Genomic DNA, 18,033 nt, shown 5'->3' with positions numbered 1-18,033 from the left:
ACATGGCTCGATGCCAGAAATACGGCCTCCTGTGCATTAGCCAGTAGACAGAAGGAGGTCTACCTGCAGAGGCTTTCATTTCCTTCAGGGTGAGCCCTGAGGTGACAGCCTGGGTGCTATGGTTGCCCAGCATTCCTGAGTATTCAGTTCCGCAGCACAAATTTGGATGGTGGTAATAAAGCCGTTCTCTTCAGAGCTGGGCCCCAGAGCGTGCCCTTTTCAAGCACCGCACCAGCTTTCAGATGCCCTTGTAACACCGTTATGGCTCCGTTCCTCTGAGTTTTGTGTGTTTCTAATATTCTTATCACATAATCACAATGCAGTAGCACTCACCRTGACCAGTCTGGCAAAATTCGTGAAATGTAGTGATTGATCGTTATTTTGGTATGCCAGTGTTCTTGAATCTGAGAGCAGAGGAGGGCAGTTTTAAAACTTGAAACAAGAGAAGTACATTCGGTGGCAGTGTAGCACGTTGTGTTGTGTTTGGTGGTTTGGTATGGCTGTAATCAGGTTACCTAGCCCTGATTTTTCTCTCAAGTTTTTCAGTGATGGTAGCACCTTACTTGAAAAACAGGGATCAAAGTTATGGTTTAAAGTCCGGGCATTATTGAAATAGCATTTGTTCAAGAAGCAGAAATACACCTTTAAACTATGTAAACTATGCCATGGTGTACAGATGTTTTCTCGTTTGTGTAAGAAGTGGGACAAATGTTAACAGAATGCTGGTAGTCGATGTTGTTTTAGGAAGCTTGCTATTTCTTCCAGCATGATTTTGTTCTGAATAGGAAATTCACTCAACTATATTTGTAAAACAGGTAGAGCTATCTGAAGCTTTTTCAAGGTAATTAGATCTAATTTAAAAAAAAAATGCATGCATTTAGTGTCTTAAATGTCACTGAAAGACCCTGGAAGACAAACTCCTGAGGCTTTAACATCTCAACTTTTTGGTCTTAGTAAGGTGTGGTTTTTGTCTGCTGCACGTCCAGAAAGCCAAAGCCTACAGGTACATGCTCGCACACACACACATTCACACACCCTCTCTGCCCAGACATACCTTTTGGGGAATCCTCTTGTAACATTTAGCCTTGTACAAATAACAGCTCCTTAAGTAATGCTGCCTGGGGTAATACACATACTGTAACGCTGTGCTGGGGGGAGGCAGGGGGGAAAAAAGGAACTGGCAGTTTTTAAATACAGAAGCTCCTTGCCTTTCTCTGTCTTAACTCACTGAAAAGGCTAACTGCAGATCCAAAAAGCTGGTGGTCTAAAAATGAAAAACAAATAATTGTGAAAGAGATTGACAGATGTTTTACCTTAAAAAAAAAACAAACAAACAAAAACAAAAAAACCTCTCTGAACTGGGGAAGATATTTAGTAACAAGTGATTGGTCTCCAATTATACTCAGTAAAATACCTTAAGATCAATACTGAAGGCTTATTTAGCTTCAGTCTTTCAGGAGATTGCAGGGATGGGACTTAAATGGATGGAGGCCCGTGATGGAAACACTGAGACTTCCAGGATGTGGCAGACAATTAAGCGAATACTATCTCAGTGACTAATGGCATGCTCCCAAGAACTTGGGAAAGAGGTAGCGCAGGATGCAGGCTCATTCAAGCAGATGTTTCTTAGGCTGTGCCTATATTTAGATCAAGAAAAAATACGCTGGATGAAACATTTGCCTGTTGGGATTTGGAATTTGATTTCCCCGTCCAATTTTAATTCTGCTAAGATGTGAAGAGCAGATGAAAGGCCAAGAGCCTCATTCAGTGACTGGGTGTAGTTACTTACAGCCCTCTGTACATTAGATTTCAGTGCCATTGGATAAAGCTCTTCCTAAGGTCACAGGACTCAATGAGTGGTAGGTTTGGTCTTCATGCTCTGTCCTTTACAGAGTAATATGACACAACTGGAAGTTGCTCAAAAAATTCACACTGAGAGAAAGTTAATAGCTTTTCAATGACAAGGTTTTCATTAGGTTCTTGTTGCTAAGCTCTGTTTTGTTAAGTAATGTGTTACCTCAAAAAATGAACTAAAAAATTCATACTTCTTCCCTGATGAGCATATGTGTGGGTACACTCATCTCTGTTGATGTTCCACACAGTGAACTTTTTGGTTTCTTTTAGCTTTGCTAAGCAAGGCTTTGCTCCCTAGTACTATCTTCATCCTTAGTTTTGTGTCAGGAAGCAAGGTCAATTAAGTAATTTACAGTGTAGGCAGTAATTCTGGGCTTGAAACTTTCTGCAAGCCAGCTGACTACACCAGTTGTGCCTAAGCTCCCCCAAGCAGATTGTGCAAACGTGCATCCAGCTCTGGTAATCTGACAGTTGTGTTTCTTTGTTGTGGCTTTATGCTAACTTTTGTGTATAGACTGCATCACTTTGAGATTATTTTAGGGGAAGCTGTTTGTCAGAAACTTTACCTAGTGGGAAAGGATAAAAAGCTTACTTGATAATGTATTAGAAAGAATAACTATTGGTATGGAAGTGTCACAAAGCTGTTTAGTCACTTCAGAAATGACTTAAACTGTTCCACTTTCACCAGCCTATGAATCACAGCTAGACGAGTAACGCATATTAATTACTATCATTGTTCCTCTGCACGTTCGTGAAATGCTTTTCCTGCCCAAGCAGAGGGCGACTCGGCTAATGAACTAGCAAATGCAGTATCCTTCTGAATCCCTTGGTGTATCTGGGGGACAAGATACCTTGTTTACAGTCGTGCTGATTCTCTCCCAAGGAGCTAGTTCTCCGTTTCTGGCAGCCAGATCCTGAGCCAGTCCACATGACCCTCTGCTGTGCCAGTGTCCACATCCTTCTGCTTTAGGTGGTGGTGCTGGGGACTGGCTCTGTGGAGTGAAAAGTCTGCTTGTTCTTTGCTGGCTCTGTCCCCGGTACCCGGGGTGAGCTTGAAGGGAGATATTCACATGGGCAGTACATCAGTGGCCCAGCAGTGCCAAGCTTCATTGATCCTGCCAGGTCCTCTGCACCCCAGTGCAGAAGTGACTGAAACACGCTTGAGGAGTTAGTACCACTGAGGCGAGGTGTCCCTCGCACAGGTGTGATGGGAGGCTCGGCTGCAAAAGAGCTGCGAGAACAGTTTGGAGTTGTTCTCAGACCTTCCTTGAGTTGCAGTGCTTGTAAGGGAGCCAAGGGGCAAACTTAATATAGTCCAAGAGGCTCAAAATGGCTTTAATTCTAGTTTGTCTGTGATAAACGTCTCTGAAAATGAGGCTGCTTATAAGCCAGTTTAAATAGTAGAGTAAGCACGAGGTAGAGCTCTTCCAGCTAGCACTGAATTCGTTAGATCTGCAGTCGACAACAAAGTGTTACTCTCTCTTTAACTAATTTAATTGCAGAACTGCAAGTTGCACTAATTTTGTGTACAAGCCAGCTTGCTTGGAAGACCTCTAACAGTATCCTATTTTTCTGGTTCAGATATAGGCCTCATAAGTTGAGAGGAGAGAAAAACATGTCTTCTGGGCATTGAAACCTGAGTAAAGTTTTCAGTTTGTGTTGTCAAGCTACTTGATCTGAAGTTTCATTTGTCTTGAAATGAAATTTGTACTCCTAAGTATACATTTGGAAAAAAAATAAATAACAGTTGGGTGCTGCGTTGGGTTATGTTGGAATGAATACTGCTGAGTGCTTTTGGCACACGTGGTAAGTTTTACTGATGCGTGCTCCTTTTATTAAGAAAGACTGCTGTGACTTGAGTTTGTAATGTGTATGAATATGGAATTGCATTCAAATATGTGACAGTCATCATCTTTGAAGCATATGTGAAGTCAGAAGAATATAGTGCATATGAATAGGCAGTTCTGTTTTCTTTTTTTAGCGACATACTTTGTAGAAAACACAGTTTGGTTAAATCCCATTTTTTCTGATTTGTGAAAATTGAGCCTGTAGCTTGCTACTCTCAAAACCTACTGTAAGATGTGTATAAGGCTCTAAAATATACAAGAACAAGCATTCGGTTTTAAAATAAAGCTTTAATAGAACTGATTATTCAAAACTTAGACTCCATCATTGAATTTTCTATTTTAATGTAGCTGCATTGGTAGTAAGTCTTTATGAGCAAAACGTTATACAGGCAAACAGCATGAAATAGGTATTTCTGTAGAAAATGTTAAGTAAACAAATGAAGAAAACATTTGTTTTACTGTCTGTATTTTAACTATGTTAACATTTTAATCAGGTTCAAGGTTAATGAAGCCTGTTTTTATTTCTAAAATGTATAAAGGTGAAAATTAAAATGTAGTCCAAAGATCTTAATGCTTTCAATCAAAACAGAGTTATTCTTTCAGGATTAAAAAAAGGAATTAATCATTGCTCTTGGAGTCACTTGCAGGATTTGAGAAGCGATGATAAAAGAGAGGAGGGACCCGATCTGAATGCTTTCTGAGAGAATAGCTATTGCATTGCGCTTCAGGTGCTCACGGGGGTACCCCAGGAGGCAGGCACGCTCTCTCTGTTCAAGCAGTGTTTTTATCGTTTGCCCAGTAGATGCCTGATAGTTTGTTGGTTAAAATTTTCCACAGAGAGCTTAGGATGTAACAGCTTCCCTCATAAAATTGTGGAAAAGACCAGAGTCTGATTCAAGTGACCACTAATAATACTTAGCCAGCATATACCTACCTTGTTACAAGGAAAATTCCCTATATACCTAGGGAATTTTCCGTATGCTACAACGTGTGAGTAGTTCTGTACAAGGGTGCATGCGTATGTTAAGGGAAAAAAAACGTGAAGAAATTAACTTCTTAACTTGTGAAGCTTAACTACTTGTGAAGATTTTTGCTGTAACAGTGGTAAATTGAAGTGACAGGGTAATCATTACAGCTGTAGATATCATACTGAAAAGTGGGGTTTTTTACATCTGATTTCTCTGTAGAGATAAGGAGATACAGAAATTTTGTTTTCTGAAACGTCCTTTTCTTTTTCCCTCTTTTTGAAGGCCACTAAAAAGTGTCATGTTATCTGTGTGCATGTGTCAGCCTGGCAGTGCAAATGTGATGGTGGTCACAATACATCTCCCTCCCTCCCTCCCTCCCTCCCTCCCTCCCTCCCTTCCTTCCTTCCTTCCTTCCTTCCTTCCTTCCTTCTCTCGGGGAGGGTTACCATAGCATTTCCCTGCTGGTGCCTCTCTCGCCGCGCTGCAGATGGGATTCGCACTACAAACATGCTGCTGCTCCCTCGCAGACACTCAGGACTGTAGAAGGAAAATGGGAAAGAAAGAGTGACTTGGCAACACGGATAAAGCTTTCCTGGTATTTCCAACAAGTGAAAACCTTAATTTGAACAAAGGCTCCTTTTTGTTGAAGTGAAGATGGGATTTTCCTATGAAGAGAAACAAATTCTGTGTTCCCCTCCGTCTGTTTTTCCTGTCCAGGGAGACTGATTGGGAATAGTGTCTGCCTGATCCTAGTGCTTACGTTTCTTTTTTTTTTCTTTAGTTGTGGACATGGCTTGAAGAGCTGCAGAAAGAGCTGCTTGATGATGTCTATGCTGAGTCTGTGGAGGCTGTCCAAGACCTGATTAAACGTTTTGGTCAACAGCAGCAGACCACTCTGCAGGTTACAGTCAATGTCATAAAAGAAGGCGAAGATCTCATACAGCAACTAAGGTAATGCGTGTTTGAATCCAAATAACATTGTATCTTTTGAGATTTTACTGTTTGTAAAACATCAGGTTTATTTTTATTTAAATCTCTTCTGGCACATCTCTAGTATTCTGTGAGTCTCTTCCTATTCTGAGGGTAGAGATGATGACTAAAAGATGTGACCTATAAATAAATTCTGTAAATATTAGGACTACATTTATGTTTCATTCTGTACTGATTGTCTCTGTCTGTTTACAGGAAGCTCGGCTCATAAACACTACCTTCACCAGAAGGAGATTTTGTTTACATAAGCTACCTTTGTGATAGGAGCAATCACATGTCTTTGTAGACTTGCAGGGCTCCTCAGTGCTTGAATCCTGAGCAGCRACCCTTTTATAAAGTGACACTTGAAATTGTTTTGCACACTGATCTGTAACTTTTATCCAGCAAAGACCATCAGTTTGCAGTCCATTTTATTCAATAACAATCTTTATAAATTTGGGGACCTTCTGCACTGGTACATGCCCCATTTGCTGCAGGAGTTGACAATCTTGTCTGAATTTATGGTTTTTATATTAAAGTAAAAGATCAGGTATTCTTTTTTTTTTTTCTCTCCAAATTTCTAATTTCGATTTTTCACTGCCAGGAAGCTTCAGTAGAGTAAATAGTTATCATATGCCACTTCCTTTTCACAGTAAAAGGATTTGCCCCTCGTTTTAAATTTTATTCCTTCTGTAAACAGAAGGTCCTTAAATGTTGAGTTGGTCAAAAAATGAAAGTAATCTCATTTCTTAAAGTTCTTTCAACCAGTGAAACTTAATTTGGATGTCGTCTTAACAGAGATTCTACTAACAAAGATGTACAAACTTAACCTTTGTGTAATGTGACTTGCAGTAACCCTCTTATCTTTAAAAAAAAGTCTTTTATTTCATGATCATGTTTAGAATCTAAATTGTGTTGCTTTTTTTTTTTCTTAATACTCTTTCCTCTCTCTCTCTGGTTTGAATAGAGATTCTGCCATTTCTAGTAACAAGACCCCCCATAACAGCTCAATCAATCACATAGAGACAGTCCTGCAGCAGCTGGATGAGGCCCAGTCTCAGATGGAGGAGCTTTTTCAAGAACGCAAGATCAAGCTTGAGCTGTTCCTGCAGCTCCGCATCTTTGAAAGGGACGCAATAGATGTGAGTGTCTGCTTTGAGTTGCACAGCACTGACTGCTCCTGCTCTCGTCCTGTGGGAACATTCATACCAAGATGGTTGTGTAGTTTCATTGACATGTGGCTCAACTGACTGGTGGGCTTAGTTCTCACCTGAAGTTTCTGGTTTGCTTTTGTCTTGCGTGTGAAAGTCTCAGCAGAGCATAGAGCTGGGCTCTTTGATATTAATTGGATCCCAGTGTGCATTTGAGCAAGTGTCTTGTTGTGTATTGTCATGTAAAATCATATGTACCAGTTGCTTCATCTGGCAAGTATGGTTTGAATATCAAGCTGCCTTGATATTGTAACTGGTAGGCTTATAGTAAATATGAATGATAAGATTTGCAAGATGCTTTAGTACAAAAGCTCTAAACCGTTGCTTTGTCGTAATCTCTCTCCTCCCTTTCTTTTCCATATCTGCAGCCCTTTTTTCAGTTGACAACTACAAGTGGTGTTTGGAATTCTATTTTAATCTTTGGGAATGCTGTTAAGGACTGTGTGCCCCCCTGCCCCTGCTTCAATAAGACTTTCCCAGCTCTAAAAATAATGCAAGCAGTTGTAGTTGTTGTGTAGTCACTACCCTGCAAAATTTCAAGCTGTTTTCAGACTGTCCAAATTTTGGAGCATACTTATAGCAATATCAGTTGAAAAGCTTATGGTTGTGGATAGAAAYATGTATACAAATGGGCATGAAACTCCATGCATCGCTTATGTTGGTAGAATTGCATTATAAAGTTTCAGCTAAGTTGGTTGTATGATCTTTGTAAAACGACCAGTGCTGCACACAGTGACTAAAATTGAGCTGTTACTTCCAGAGCTTCAAGGGTATCTATTGATGCATGATCCTGTCTGACTATCTAACGGCTTACCTTGGGGCTCTGAAAATCAGGAGTTGCAGCCCTAACTTTACCCCTTCCCTGGCAGATAGTAAAAGCTGCAACAGTTGATTAAGTAGGAATGGAGCAAGGGTAAAGAGGCAACGAGTGGAAGTGATAGCTCTTCAGGTGTTTTCTTAAAATCAAGATTAGATTTCATTGCTGGATGCTGGTTTAGTCAAGCAGATTGTCAGGTGCAATGCAGGAATAGGCAGATGCAGTTCCTTGATCTGTGCCCACAGAGCAAGTGGGACTGTACACTGTACAGTAATAATAACTCTAAGGGAAGACTAAGAAGGTTCTCTATTTTGCAGTTCACATTGGGAGATGGAACTAGTCTGCAGGGACTTTACTACTTTGGTTATGTGAGAGCAGCTGTCTTGAACATGCAAAGGAAAGGCTGGACCAGCTTGGTAGAACAGTGATTGTGATAATTAGTTGGATGACTGGTATATGCAGAGGGGCATAAAAGATATCTCCTTGTTACAAGATTTTCAGCAGTTTTGCCATCTACGTAGATGCGGTCTCCAGTGCTCAACAGCGTCTATGTGACGTTCTCGGGTAGAACGCTAAACTGGAGGGATTGAGGAGAGAGGAGCAAGGGCTGGTGAGAAAATTAAAGGCAGAATTAGGTTCAAAGTTTCAGTGAAGTTCAGGTTTAGGTGACTGCTCTCTGCTATAGGTGACCTAAACCAGAATTTTACAATAGCAGAAGGTCAGTGGCRGGCAGAGTTCTGCTTTGCAGGTGTGCTCTGGTCCTTCAGTGCAGTGTAGCGTCTGTGTAGATAGCAGTACTACTGTATATATCGTTTGATGCCTGTAGGTTTTTGCAGTGGAAAGCTGCATATCCTAACTTGATAGTTCTTGATTTTTCTAAAGCTGAAACTTGGCATGCTTTACATTTTGGCATGTACAATGTAAAACAATGCACCAATTACTGTGTTGAAAGAGTTAGTGTATCTTATTTATGTGGCACGGAAACAAAAATTTTGCTTATTTAAGATTTCCAAGGATCCCTCCCGGGAGGAAGTTGGGCTGTGATGACCTGGCTAAAGAGTGTCTTCAGCAAAATGTTGGTTGTCTTGCTGTCTCTGTACCCTGTGCTGTCTCTCTGCTTCCTCAGCAAAGCCTAGTTCTCCTCTCCCTCTCCCTGAAGGCAGTCATCTGTTTGGAAACTTCCCAGAAGAAAATGCAGGCAGTAGTTCCAGGTCAGTTATTTAAAAGCAGAAGCTCAGATGAAGTAACATGAAAGTGAGGAGGAGTCAATGTTTTCGTACCAGCTAGGAACTTGCAGGCTTTGTTTTGACCTCCTACTTTATCATAGATTTTGTGCAACTGGCCAGTCAGTTAAGACTTGCCTGTAGGGCAGTTTGTTCAGGGTAGCATCCTGTGGGCACAGCTTTTGTGGAAGGAGAGTAGTGTTTCTAGCTTTGCTTAGTGCATGAAAAATAACACAGGCTAAAATGGAACAAAGGATATCCTGGGACCCTGCAGGTTCTTACTGTACAGCCATGCTCCTGGGGCCAGTGGTGAGCTTTGCCGCCAGGGTTAGTCCTCCTCCTCTTGTCCCTTTTCTTCCCTGGACTTATTGCATACTCTTTTAGTTTCTTTTAGTTACTGACTTTTATCTTGCAACTGTTCAGATTCTGCTGCTTCTCTGATGTTGCTCTAACTATAGCACTATACCCTTTTTGCCCCTTGGTCTTGGCATATAAGCTTGACCCTCTCTATCCTTAGTAAGCTTGGAAGTACCTTTGCTGTGAGGTATTTGAAGGACTGTGTTGTGAATGCCTGTACTAACTGAAGGCAAAGCAAAGGGACTCTTCATGCGCATTATTTGCTCCTTCTTGGGGTGGACAAGTATTTGCAGCGTAGAGAAGCTATACATGTGCCTAGACAGCAGAAAGGTAGCACTGGTAGCAATGAATATAGCCTACAATATGTGCTTTTGGGAGTGTGTAAATCATTGCGTCTGTGTGTTTCTGCTTGTCCATGACTTAAATACCTCTAGGCCTCTGTCAGGGCTCCAAACAAAGCATACGACACATGTTTCAAGCCACAGTTTTATCTCTATTTTTGGACCATACTTACAGGATGCCTGTTCAGTTATCCAGCTGAAAAGGCAAGTATGCAAGCTGCTGGGTCACAGACTTCACTCTTTTTCCCTTCCTTTCTTCCTTTTCCTTTCTCCCCCAGCACATAGTTTTCCAGGTCCTGGTTATCATTTTGTGGGCCAACTGAATGCTACTTAGGCCCTTCTGAAGAGAAATCTGTGGTTCCTAATTTCTTTCCCAGTCAGCATGAAAGAGTCTGCACCCCTTCAGTGTTGTACCCTGCCTTATTTCCTGTCACTGTCCCCTAGGTTTTAACAAATGTAAAGGTATGTCAGGCAGCTCATACTGTGCACTGGGAACTTCTTGAACAGATGATACGGTAAGTGGTTTCCCTGTGTTTGTGCTAGGGTATCCATTTCCTGAAGAACAGAATTAATTTGTGATTCAGTTGCTCTAATTGTCTGCTAAAGTCGTTCATCTTTGTTCTGTTTAATTAATGCTAATTGTCTTGATGAAACTTTAAAAACAAAATAGGAGCTTGTTCTAAAAGTCCCTTGCAAAGCAGAAATTCCAGGGGAAGCCTTGAAGAATGTGGGCAGAGAGCACTTAATGTACTTTTTTTTAACTGCTGTCAGTACCTTCAGATTTGCACTGCAGGATCATAATGGCTGAAATAGGTCACCTTGAGCCAACCAATTACTGCTGTGAAAAAGTGTGCAAGAATTTCTAATATTGTTAAGATACTTGGCTGTGATGTGCACTAGGGTTTCCTGCCTTTTGAATGAGGGTAGGACTAGCCATGCTGGTTTGATTTATTTTTATCATGGGTTTTCTCATGCTTTCAAAGGGGACAGGGAATGCCATCCACTTGCATTGAGTGTTTCAGACCAGAGAATGTGTGGACTGTGATCTTAACCTCGGGCTTGCAAAAAATAACATAGGAACAAGTTACGCTTCTTAAAATGCTGTTCTTTGCGGGCAGTATCACTGAAAACTCCTGGTTGAAGTGACACAYAGTGCTGACCTCTTAAAACTACCTGTCATTCATGTCAGGCACAGTGAATCCCAGGATAGTATGAGAGGATGTAATGACTGCAGGCTACTTAAAATCAATCATTCCATTAATATAAAAAAGCTTAACCACAGTACTTTCCTGCTGTAAGTGATTGGCCTTTGTTTATTACTTTATTTTCATCAGTTTGACAGTAAGACAGGTAAGGTGCTGGGTTCTTGGGACAGGGGGGCATTGGTTTTGTTTTTAAAACTAGCACAATGTGCCATGTGAAACTGAAGCCAGTTTTTAATGATATTTAGACTCTGAAACATGGCAGAGGTCACAACCTTCTTTAACACTCAGATTCTCAGTTTGACCAAGGCTAACTATAATTATTTTTTAAGGATAACTTAAGAATATTACCTGAACTGGTTGACAATGAGATGGTAAATCTAATGGCTGAAAATTTTCCATAATACAATGGATGGTTTGAGGAAACAAATTTTAGACTACCTTTGCTGTTTTTAGTAATGAATGAACACACAGCTATCCCAGACTGAGAATTACCGGAAAACATATTCACGTTGATGATCTTCGTGGTTATCGAAGTGCCTCCAGAGAAAAGTAACAGCACCATCACTAGGTGACTTGTTACGTAGTTTGAAGTGATCTGCTGTGTAATGTTTCTTAGGAAGTATGCCAGACTCATTAAGCCAGGTAGRAATTAGTATGTATTCATAAAAGTAGAAAACCAATCCCATTTTACAGACAAAGCTATGGCAACACATAGTTTTTCCAATAATAAGAAATCTTGCTCTCCTTTACCCTCCCATGTATTTCAAGGGGTAACTCACATTACTGTGCAATGAGAAACTAAATATCCAAAAGCATATCCCAGAGCAGATGTGCTAGAGGAAGAGGTTTGGAGCTCCTGAAGATGAGCTGGGAAGAGCAGGTCTGAGGCATGTGAGAGCAGGAAAGCGGATTAGCAGGAGCAGATTGATTTCTTGGGCTGGATTATTAGAAAGACTTAAAGTTTGTAAAATGCTTCAGATCAGCTGAAAGGAGATGAAGAACAGAGGAAAGGAAATGAGACATATTGGAAATGGACTGAGTTAAATATAAATGGAAATTGTGAAGGATTTTGTGGGGCGGGGGCAGTTTGTGTGTGTGTTTGAGGAGGGAACCATTTATAAGGCATGAATAGGTTGTGTACGTAATGTTCAGAGCACACACAGTAGAGACAAAAGAAGCTGTGAGCAGTGGATAAAAGCCTTGGCCTGTATATTTTTCTATATCCCTTGTCCATCAGTTTTTCTGTTTTCAGTGTTGCCTCTGAAACATGAGTTTCTGCCCATTTTCACTTGGGTAGAGGTTAGCTGATCAGGATTAGGGATTGCAAATACCTATGCTAATTGTTGGGCATCTCCCCTAATGGCATGGTGCAAAACTTGAATACTTAGTGAATTGGGTAAGATTCTGGCAAATCATCTTTAAAACAAAGTAGCTCATTGATGCCACAATTCTAAAATAATTGCTTAAAGTGTCCAGTTTTTATGGCATCAGGTGAGCAGAATGAAAACAAGCCATCAAGAGAGATTGTAGCCAACTACAGAAACTTTATACAGACAATTTAGCCTTGTTTTATTTTCAGTTCTGTGGGTTTTTTGGTTTTTTTTCCTGCAAGGTTTGTTTTCCTAGAATTTCTGTTATAGTTTAATTGTCTCAGTAACTTTGCAGCTGAACCACTCGGAAAGCATAGTGGCATACTCCTTTTGCTGACAGCAAATGACATTTGTTAAATATTTATGCAACCAGCAATTTTGTTGCTAATGCCCATTTGGCCAGATCCTCTTTTTGCTCTGTCTTGCTGTGCAAATGTGTTTTCCCCTCTCATTAAGCACTGTTCATGTCAGTTTGTCCTACTCCTGAAATCCAAGAATGCAACAACCAAGCATGGCTTAGCTTTAGATGCCTAAAATTTTTTCTTTCCCCATTCTCTACAGTAACTTGTGGCAAAAATTATGAAAAAATCGATTACAGGCTTGAGGGACAAGTGTATCAAACAGGCTTGTTTGAAATAAGTAACTGATGCATCACACCTGTGCCATAAGAATCCATTCCTTTTTGAGCATTGGGATTTGTAAGGACTCTACTGGAATATTAATATGTTTTACTTAAAAACAGTTTTATATCCTAATTAAAAAGAATATTTTCCATTTCTGATGAGCTAAATGATGTCAGCTACCGGGAGTCAGCCAGGTTTAGGAATATCGTAAGGAAAATCCACTTGTGTGGATAGAGGAGAAGGACTTATAATTGTCATATGTGTGTTAGAAGTACTTCCTTCACTACCCTTCTTTTGGATGTTTTATGGCTGAGAGTAAAATCCAACTGAAGTGCAAACTGAACTATGATTTCAGCAAGTAAATTTAACTCTGTATTGCTTTTTGTTCTTACTCCATTCACTGACTACCCTCCCTTTTATGATAAAGACTGCTTTTCAGTTGTTGTTGTTGTTGGGTTTTTTTGTTCGTTTTTGTTTTTTGTAAAAGAAGTTCAATGTGCTTACAGAGTTTGGTGGTTCCTGCTCACAGAGGGTTAGAATTGGCCTGCTACTGAAAGAGCTTCAGTGAAATAATTAAGAGCTAAGCTGGCACTTAATGTATGAATTGTTACTTAGTGTAGTCTGAAAAGAGATTAGATCAACATTTTTCTCTAAATGTGGAAAGAAAACATTTTAATTTCATCTATTTCACGAGTGATGTGCTCGTGTAGTACATCCAAAGTACTTTAGACAAGGCTAGGGCACCCATGGTATCACAGGCTTTGACAAGGCAAGTATGGCTTGAGAGATGAGGGAAATAGGTTCTTCTGCATTTGCCGGAACTTAAATCCCATGCTGAAACAGCCCATGTCTGAACAGTGTTGAACCTGTGAAATCAATCAGTACTGGATAACTCAAGTTTCTGACCTCCATCTTCCTATGTGCAACTTTGGAAATAAACACACATTGTCTAGCAAGAAGTGACCGTTGTCTTCCTCCTTTTCCTCCCAGATAATTTCAGACCTCGAATCTTGGAACGATGAGCTCTCTCAGCAGATGAATGACTTCGACACTGAAGATCTCACAATAGCAGAACAGAGGCTCCAGCATCATGCGGACAAGGCCCTGACCATGAATAACTTGACCTTTGATGTCATCCACCAAGGGCAAGACCTGCTGCAGTATGTCAATGAAGTGCAGGCATCTGGTAAGATGGCTCCATCGGACTATTCAGGGCACTGCCTTTATAGGAATTACCCAGTTGTGTGTCTGTGGGATGTATGAAAATGAAAGAGATGCTGGTTAACTGTAAACTGGAGAAGGGGAATATCCTTTTTTTTTTTTTCCTCTCTCTCTCTCCTTTTTCTTTCTTTGTACTTGCATCACCTGATAACATTTATGTGAATATGCCATTGTTCTGCCTTGTAATCATTAACTAGGAGTCAGCAACACCTGAAAATGTTTAGTTTTTAGGGAAGAAATTTCACTGAAAAAGCTCAGGAAGTCAGTAAGGTTAGACTAAGTAGTGGGTAGTTAATTTTATAGTTACAGCAATTTAATCAAGCCATTTTGGGCTTTCAAGTAGAAAGTTGTCTTTTTTGGCTTCCTATGCCCCTTCACTTGATGTCCTTTTGTCTGTGTGTAGTAGGGTAAATCTCGGGCTTCTAAATAAATAAATAAATATAAACAAAAACATTTTTTGCATTTTTGGAAGAGTGCAAAAATTATGCTCACTTAAGCAAATGCCCCAAAAGATTGAGTTATACTTAGAGAAGGAACTGGGAAAGCCTACAACTGTGGAAATGTGCTACTTTGCTAGGAAAGACTTGCAAGTCAGTTGTGAATGACTGGCTGATTACAGGTGTGGAGCTGCTCTGTGACCGAGACGTAGACATGGCGACTCGCGTTCAGGATCTACTGGAGTTTCTTCACGAGAAGCAGCAGGAGCTGGACGTAGCGGCCGAGCAGCACCGCAAACACTTGGAGCAGTGCGTGCAGCTACGCCACCTTCAGGCTGAAGTCAAGCAGGTACGAGTTCCTCGGGTGTATCGGCCCCCAAGACATATACCATACCTCCTGCGGAGGTATATGCCTGCAAATAGAAACAGGAAATTACCTTCTGCTATAAAGTCTTTTACTTTTTGGGGGGCCTTTGAATTGAGCACCTAAGAGGTTGCATCTTCTGTTAGTACAAGTGCGTTTTTAATGTGCATTAACAACTTCTACTTCTGCATGGATACGAGTCAAATGTTTGAAGTGTAGAGTAACTTTATGGATTTTAAATCCATACTTTTATCATCTGTGTTCTGATTAATAAAAATGCTCAGTGATATTCCCTGAACACTGGCCTAATATGGCTTTGTACATTGTTTGTGACATCTTCAAATAGTGATTATATGTATCAGCAGAGTTTACTTCCCTGGACAAGGAAAGTAAAATTTTTATTTTCCTGGCAATGACATGGCAATTTTTGAGGTCTTTGTCTGATAAATGCCTAAACTTTTGGTGAATTTTGAGATGCTGTGGGCAAAATGTGCTAAAGTTGGTGAAAGTTAAAAAATAAAAAATAAAAAAAAAATTGGGAAGTAAGAGTTCTTGACCTAATTCACTCTTGGCAGCTTCACAGAGGTATACAAAAGTCTGTTATATTAGTATGTGCCATAATGGCTGCTGATATAATTTGTTCTTTTTCTATTTGTCATGAGCTCTTACAAAAATTCATCTTTGTTATGAGATTATGAATATGAAAGCTCCCAAACTGCGATGAAATAAAGGGGTCCAGTGAGTGTAGGAGTGGTGAACAGAAGGTTCCCAAAGTATTTCCAGGAAGGAGTTGGTGACTATCTCTAGTGGGAGAGACAAAGTTTGTGTGCAGGTTTGAATTAAAGGAATGCAAAGAACTTAGTGTATTGTGACTGCAGTCTGGGACATTAACCAAGTATATGACCATCTCATTCAAGCCTTAGCATACTCAACAGAAGTATCCTTTATCCCCTTTAGCGCTTGTTTATCTGGTAAATGTAAAATACGCATTACTCTTTCACATGAGTAATGATTGAGATAAACTATCCTGATGTGCAACAACTTTCTGCACTCAGTTGTGTGCTATCTTAAGGACAAAAGGAAAGAGTCGAGTTGGTGTCATATGCAGCATGCCTGATTTATTCTTGAGTGCAATGACTTGCTTGCCACCTGAGGCACTCTCTTTCCTTTATGACACATCAGTAGGTTAGGATAGGGTGGGTTAGTGCAGGGAAAAAAATCATTCACTCGATACTGAAATAATATTCATTTACAGCACAGAATACAGCACTTGCATTACACTTCAGTGCCATACTACAAAATAGTTTTTTACGTTGCGTGCTCTGACTTTAAGYGCCCTGCTCTGTTAGCTTTGTTTGTAAGGAAGTTAAATGTAACAAGAAAGACCAGTTTAACCCTCTGTTTGCCATGTGTTTGTAGGACAAATGTTCTGTATTTTGGCAGATACAAGCCAAAGATAAGTATCGTGGATTGTAGAGGAATATCCATGTCACACTTAGTATGTGGCTGGAAGATTCATTCTGTAAGGTCTTTGTAACTTGTCTGAACCATTACTAGCCTGAACTGAAACTCAAGTTTAGATTAGAAAAAAAAAGCCCAAAAGAAATGAGTTCATCTTATAATAAAGGTATCAATAGTATGCTATTCTAGCCAGTGGCCATTTCTTATTATTAGACTGGGATTTAGGAGAAAAATGCATTCTATTTTGTATTCCAAAAAGACATCTCTGTGCCCTGGGACTTTATTTTAAATTAAATGTCATAATACCTGTTTTTGCTTTAGGTGTAAATTTTCAAATAAACTTACACAAACAGATAGCTGACAGCATGTTCATRTATTATTATGTTCATGTCATATTCCTTCTTCAGGTTTTCACTGTAAAAAATGAACCTACAGTGCTTTCCAAATTTGAAGATCTAAAAGCTGAAAGGAACTGAAATTAAATGTTATGTTGTCTCATTGGACTGCTTTTCATCCCCTATGGAATGTTTTAGGGCTAATAACTTTTAGTTCTCTGATTTCAGTTGCCTTTTCAGAAACCCATATCTGATTTGATTTATTAAATATCAGGAAGAGTGTGATCTTTTGCTGTTTCCTCTGAACTGGAAAAAGCTTCATAGCTTAGCAGGTGCATTACCTGAGAGTAACATGACACAGTAAACCTTCTCTCCAGTCTGTTTTATTTGTATTTTGTTGCCTGAAGCAGTGAGCACATGGTTTTCCAGTTCATTTGCTGTGATTTCCTGCCAGATTTATTGCTGAACTGTGTGTAAGCATACTTATTATGTAGATGGGATACTGTCTCCATTTAAAGATTTTAGCAAGTTTTCCATTTGATTTTTTTTCTGCCAAAACTTATATTCTTGCTATTGTATTTTCACACTTTATACAGTATATACTAATAGCTATATGTATATGTAACCTGCAATAATATGAAGTGGTTAGATAGAGGCAGAGATTTAGATAAGAAAGCATCTGTCTCATCCAGAACTCCATCTGCATGTGTACCAGGCGAACTTTTTCTTGGTCACTGAATGAATCTAAAATATGTAGCTGCTGGATTACTTACTGCTGCAATTGCTCTCACATATTCACTTTGTAGAATGAATACTTTACTATACTTAACATGGAGCATCTGCAGGTTCAGAATCTCTGCCAAGCTTCAAAATGCATTGATTCTACTACACTGGTTAAACCTTTGCAGTGCAATACTGTTTGCTGGTCTGGGCATGATGTGTGTTGTTGGACATATTTGTAGCTTTATCCGTACAACAACGTACTCTGAACTTGTACCCTCAGGAGGACCTTGAACTGCCTTTGATTCCCACATGCAGGTCTCTTAGCTTGGTGCAAATGTAGACCGGTGCTTGAGCTCTCGTTCTCCTAAAATAGCAGGCCAGTACTCGGGATGAGTGTCCTGGCACTCCATATAGTGCCAGATGGATGCAGAAAGGTAGCTAGGACAACAGCCCAAAGCAGGTGTGTCTTGTGAACATGTTTAGAGTGAAAACACAGTCCAAGCAACTAAACTTAAATCAAGTATTTAGCTGTATAACTACCTGCTTGATCCTTTAAGTGTGCCAAACTGCCAGCTTCATTTCCACAGTCTTTCTGATGCTCTGCTGATGGTTTTCTAGCCTGCCAAAGGCAGAAAGGGGATGGGATGTGCAGTCCCCTCGGACTCTGAGGTGATGGGAACATATCAATGAATGCTAGAAGGCAGCAG

General features: G+C 40.1%; 1 protein-coding gene across 7 annotated transcripts in view; it reads left to right on the top strand.

Moving 5' to 3' along the window:
- TRIO (trio Rho guanine nucleotide exchange factor) overlaps positions 1–18,033 on the top strand; it is a 254,157-nt gene that overhangs the window by 122,493 nt on the left and 113,631 nt on the right. For all 7 annotated transcript variants that reach the window (XM_026077921.1, XM_026077922.1, XM_026077923.1 and 4 more), the window contains 4 exons: positions 5,451–5,620; positions 6,606–6,780; positions 13,776–13,971; positions 14,626–14,792. In XM_026077921.1, the coding sequence (XP_025933706.1) occupies positions 5,451–5,620; positions 6,606–6,780; positions 13,776–13,971; positions 14,626–14,792 (708 nt within the window). The remainder of the gene's footprint in view (positions 1–5,450; positions 5,621–6,605; positions 6,781–13,775; positions 13,972–14,625; positions 14,793–18,033) is intronic.

This window comes from Apteryx rowi, unplaced genomic scaffold (genome assembly GCF_003343035.1).
Source record: "Apteryx rowi isolate R43461 unplaced genomic scaffold, aptRow1 scaffold_469, whole genome shotgun sequence".
In the NCBI taxonomy this organism is placed as follows: Eukaryota; Metazoa; Chordata; class Aves; order Apterygiformes; family Apterygidae; genus Apteryx; species Apteryx rowi.
This window is presented reverse-complemented; position numbering and strand designations above follow the sequence as displayed.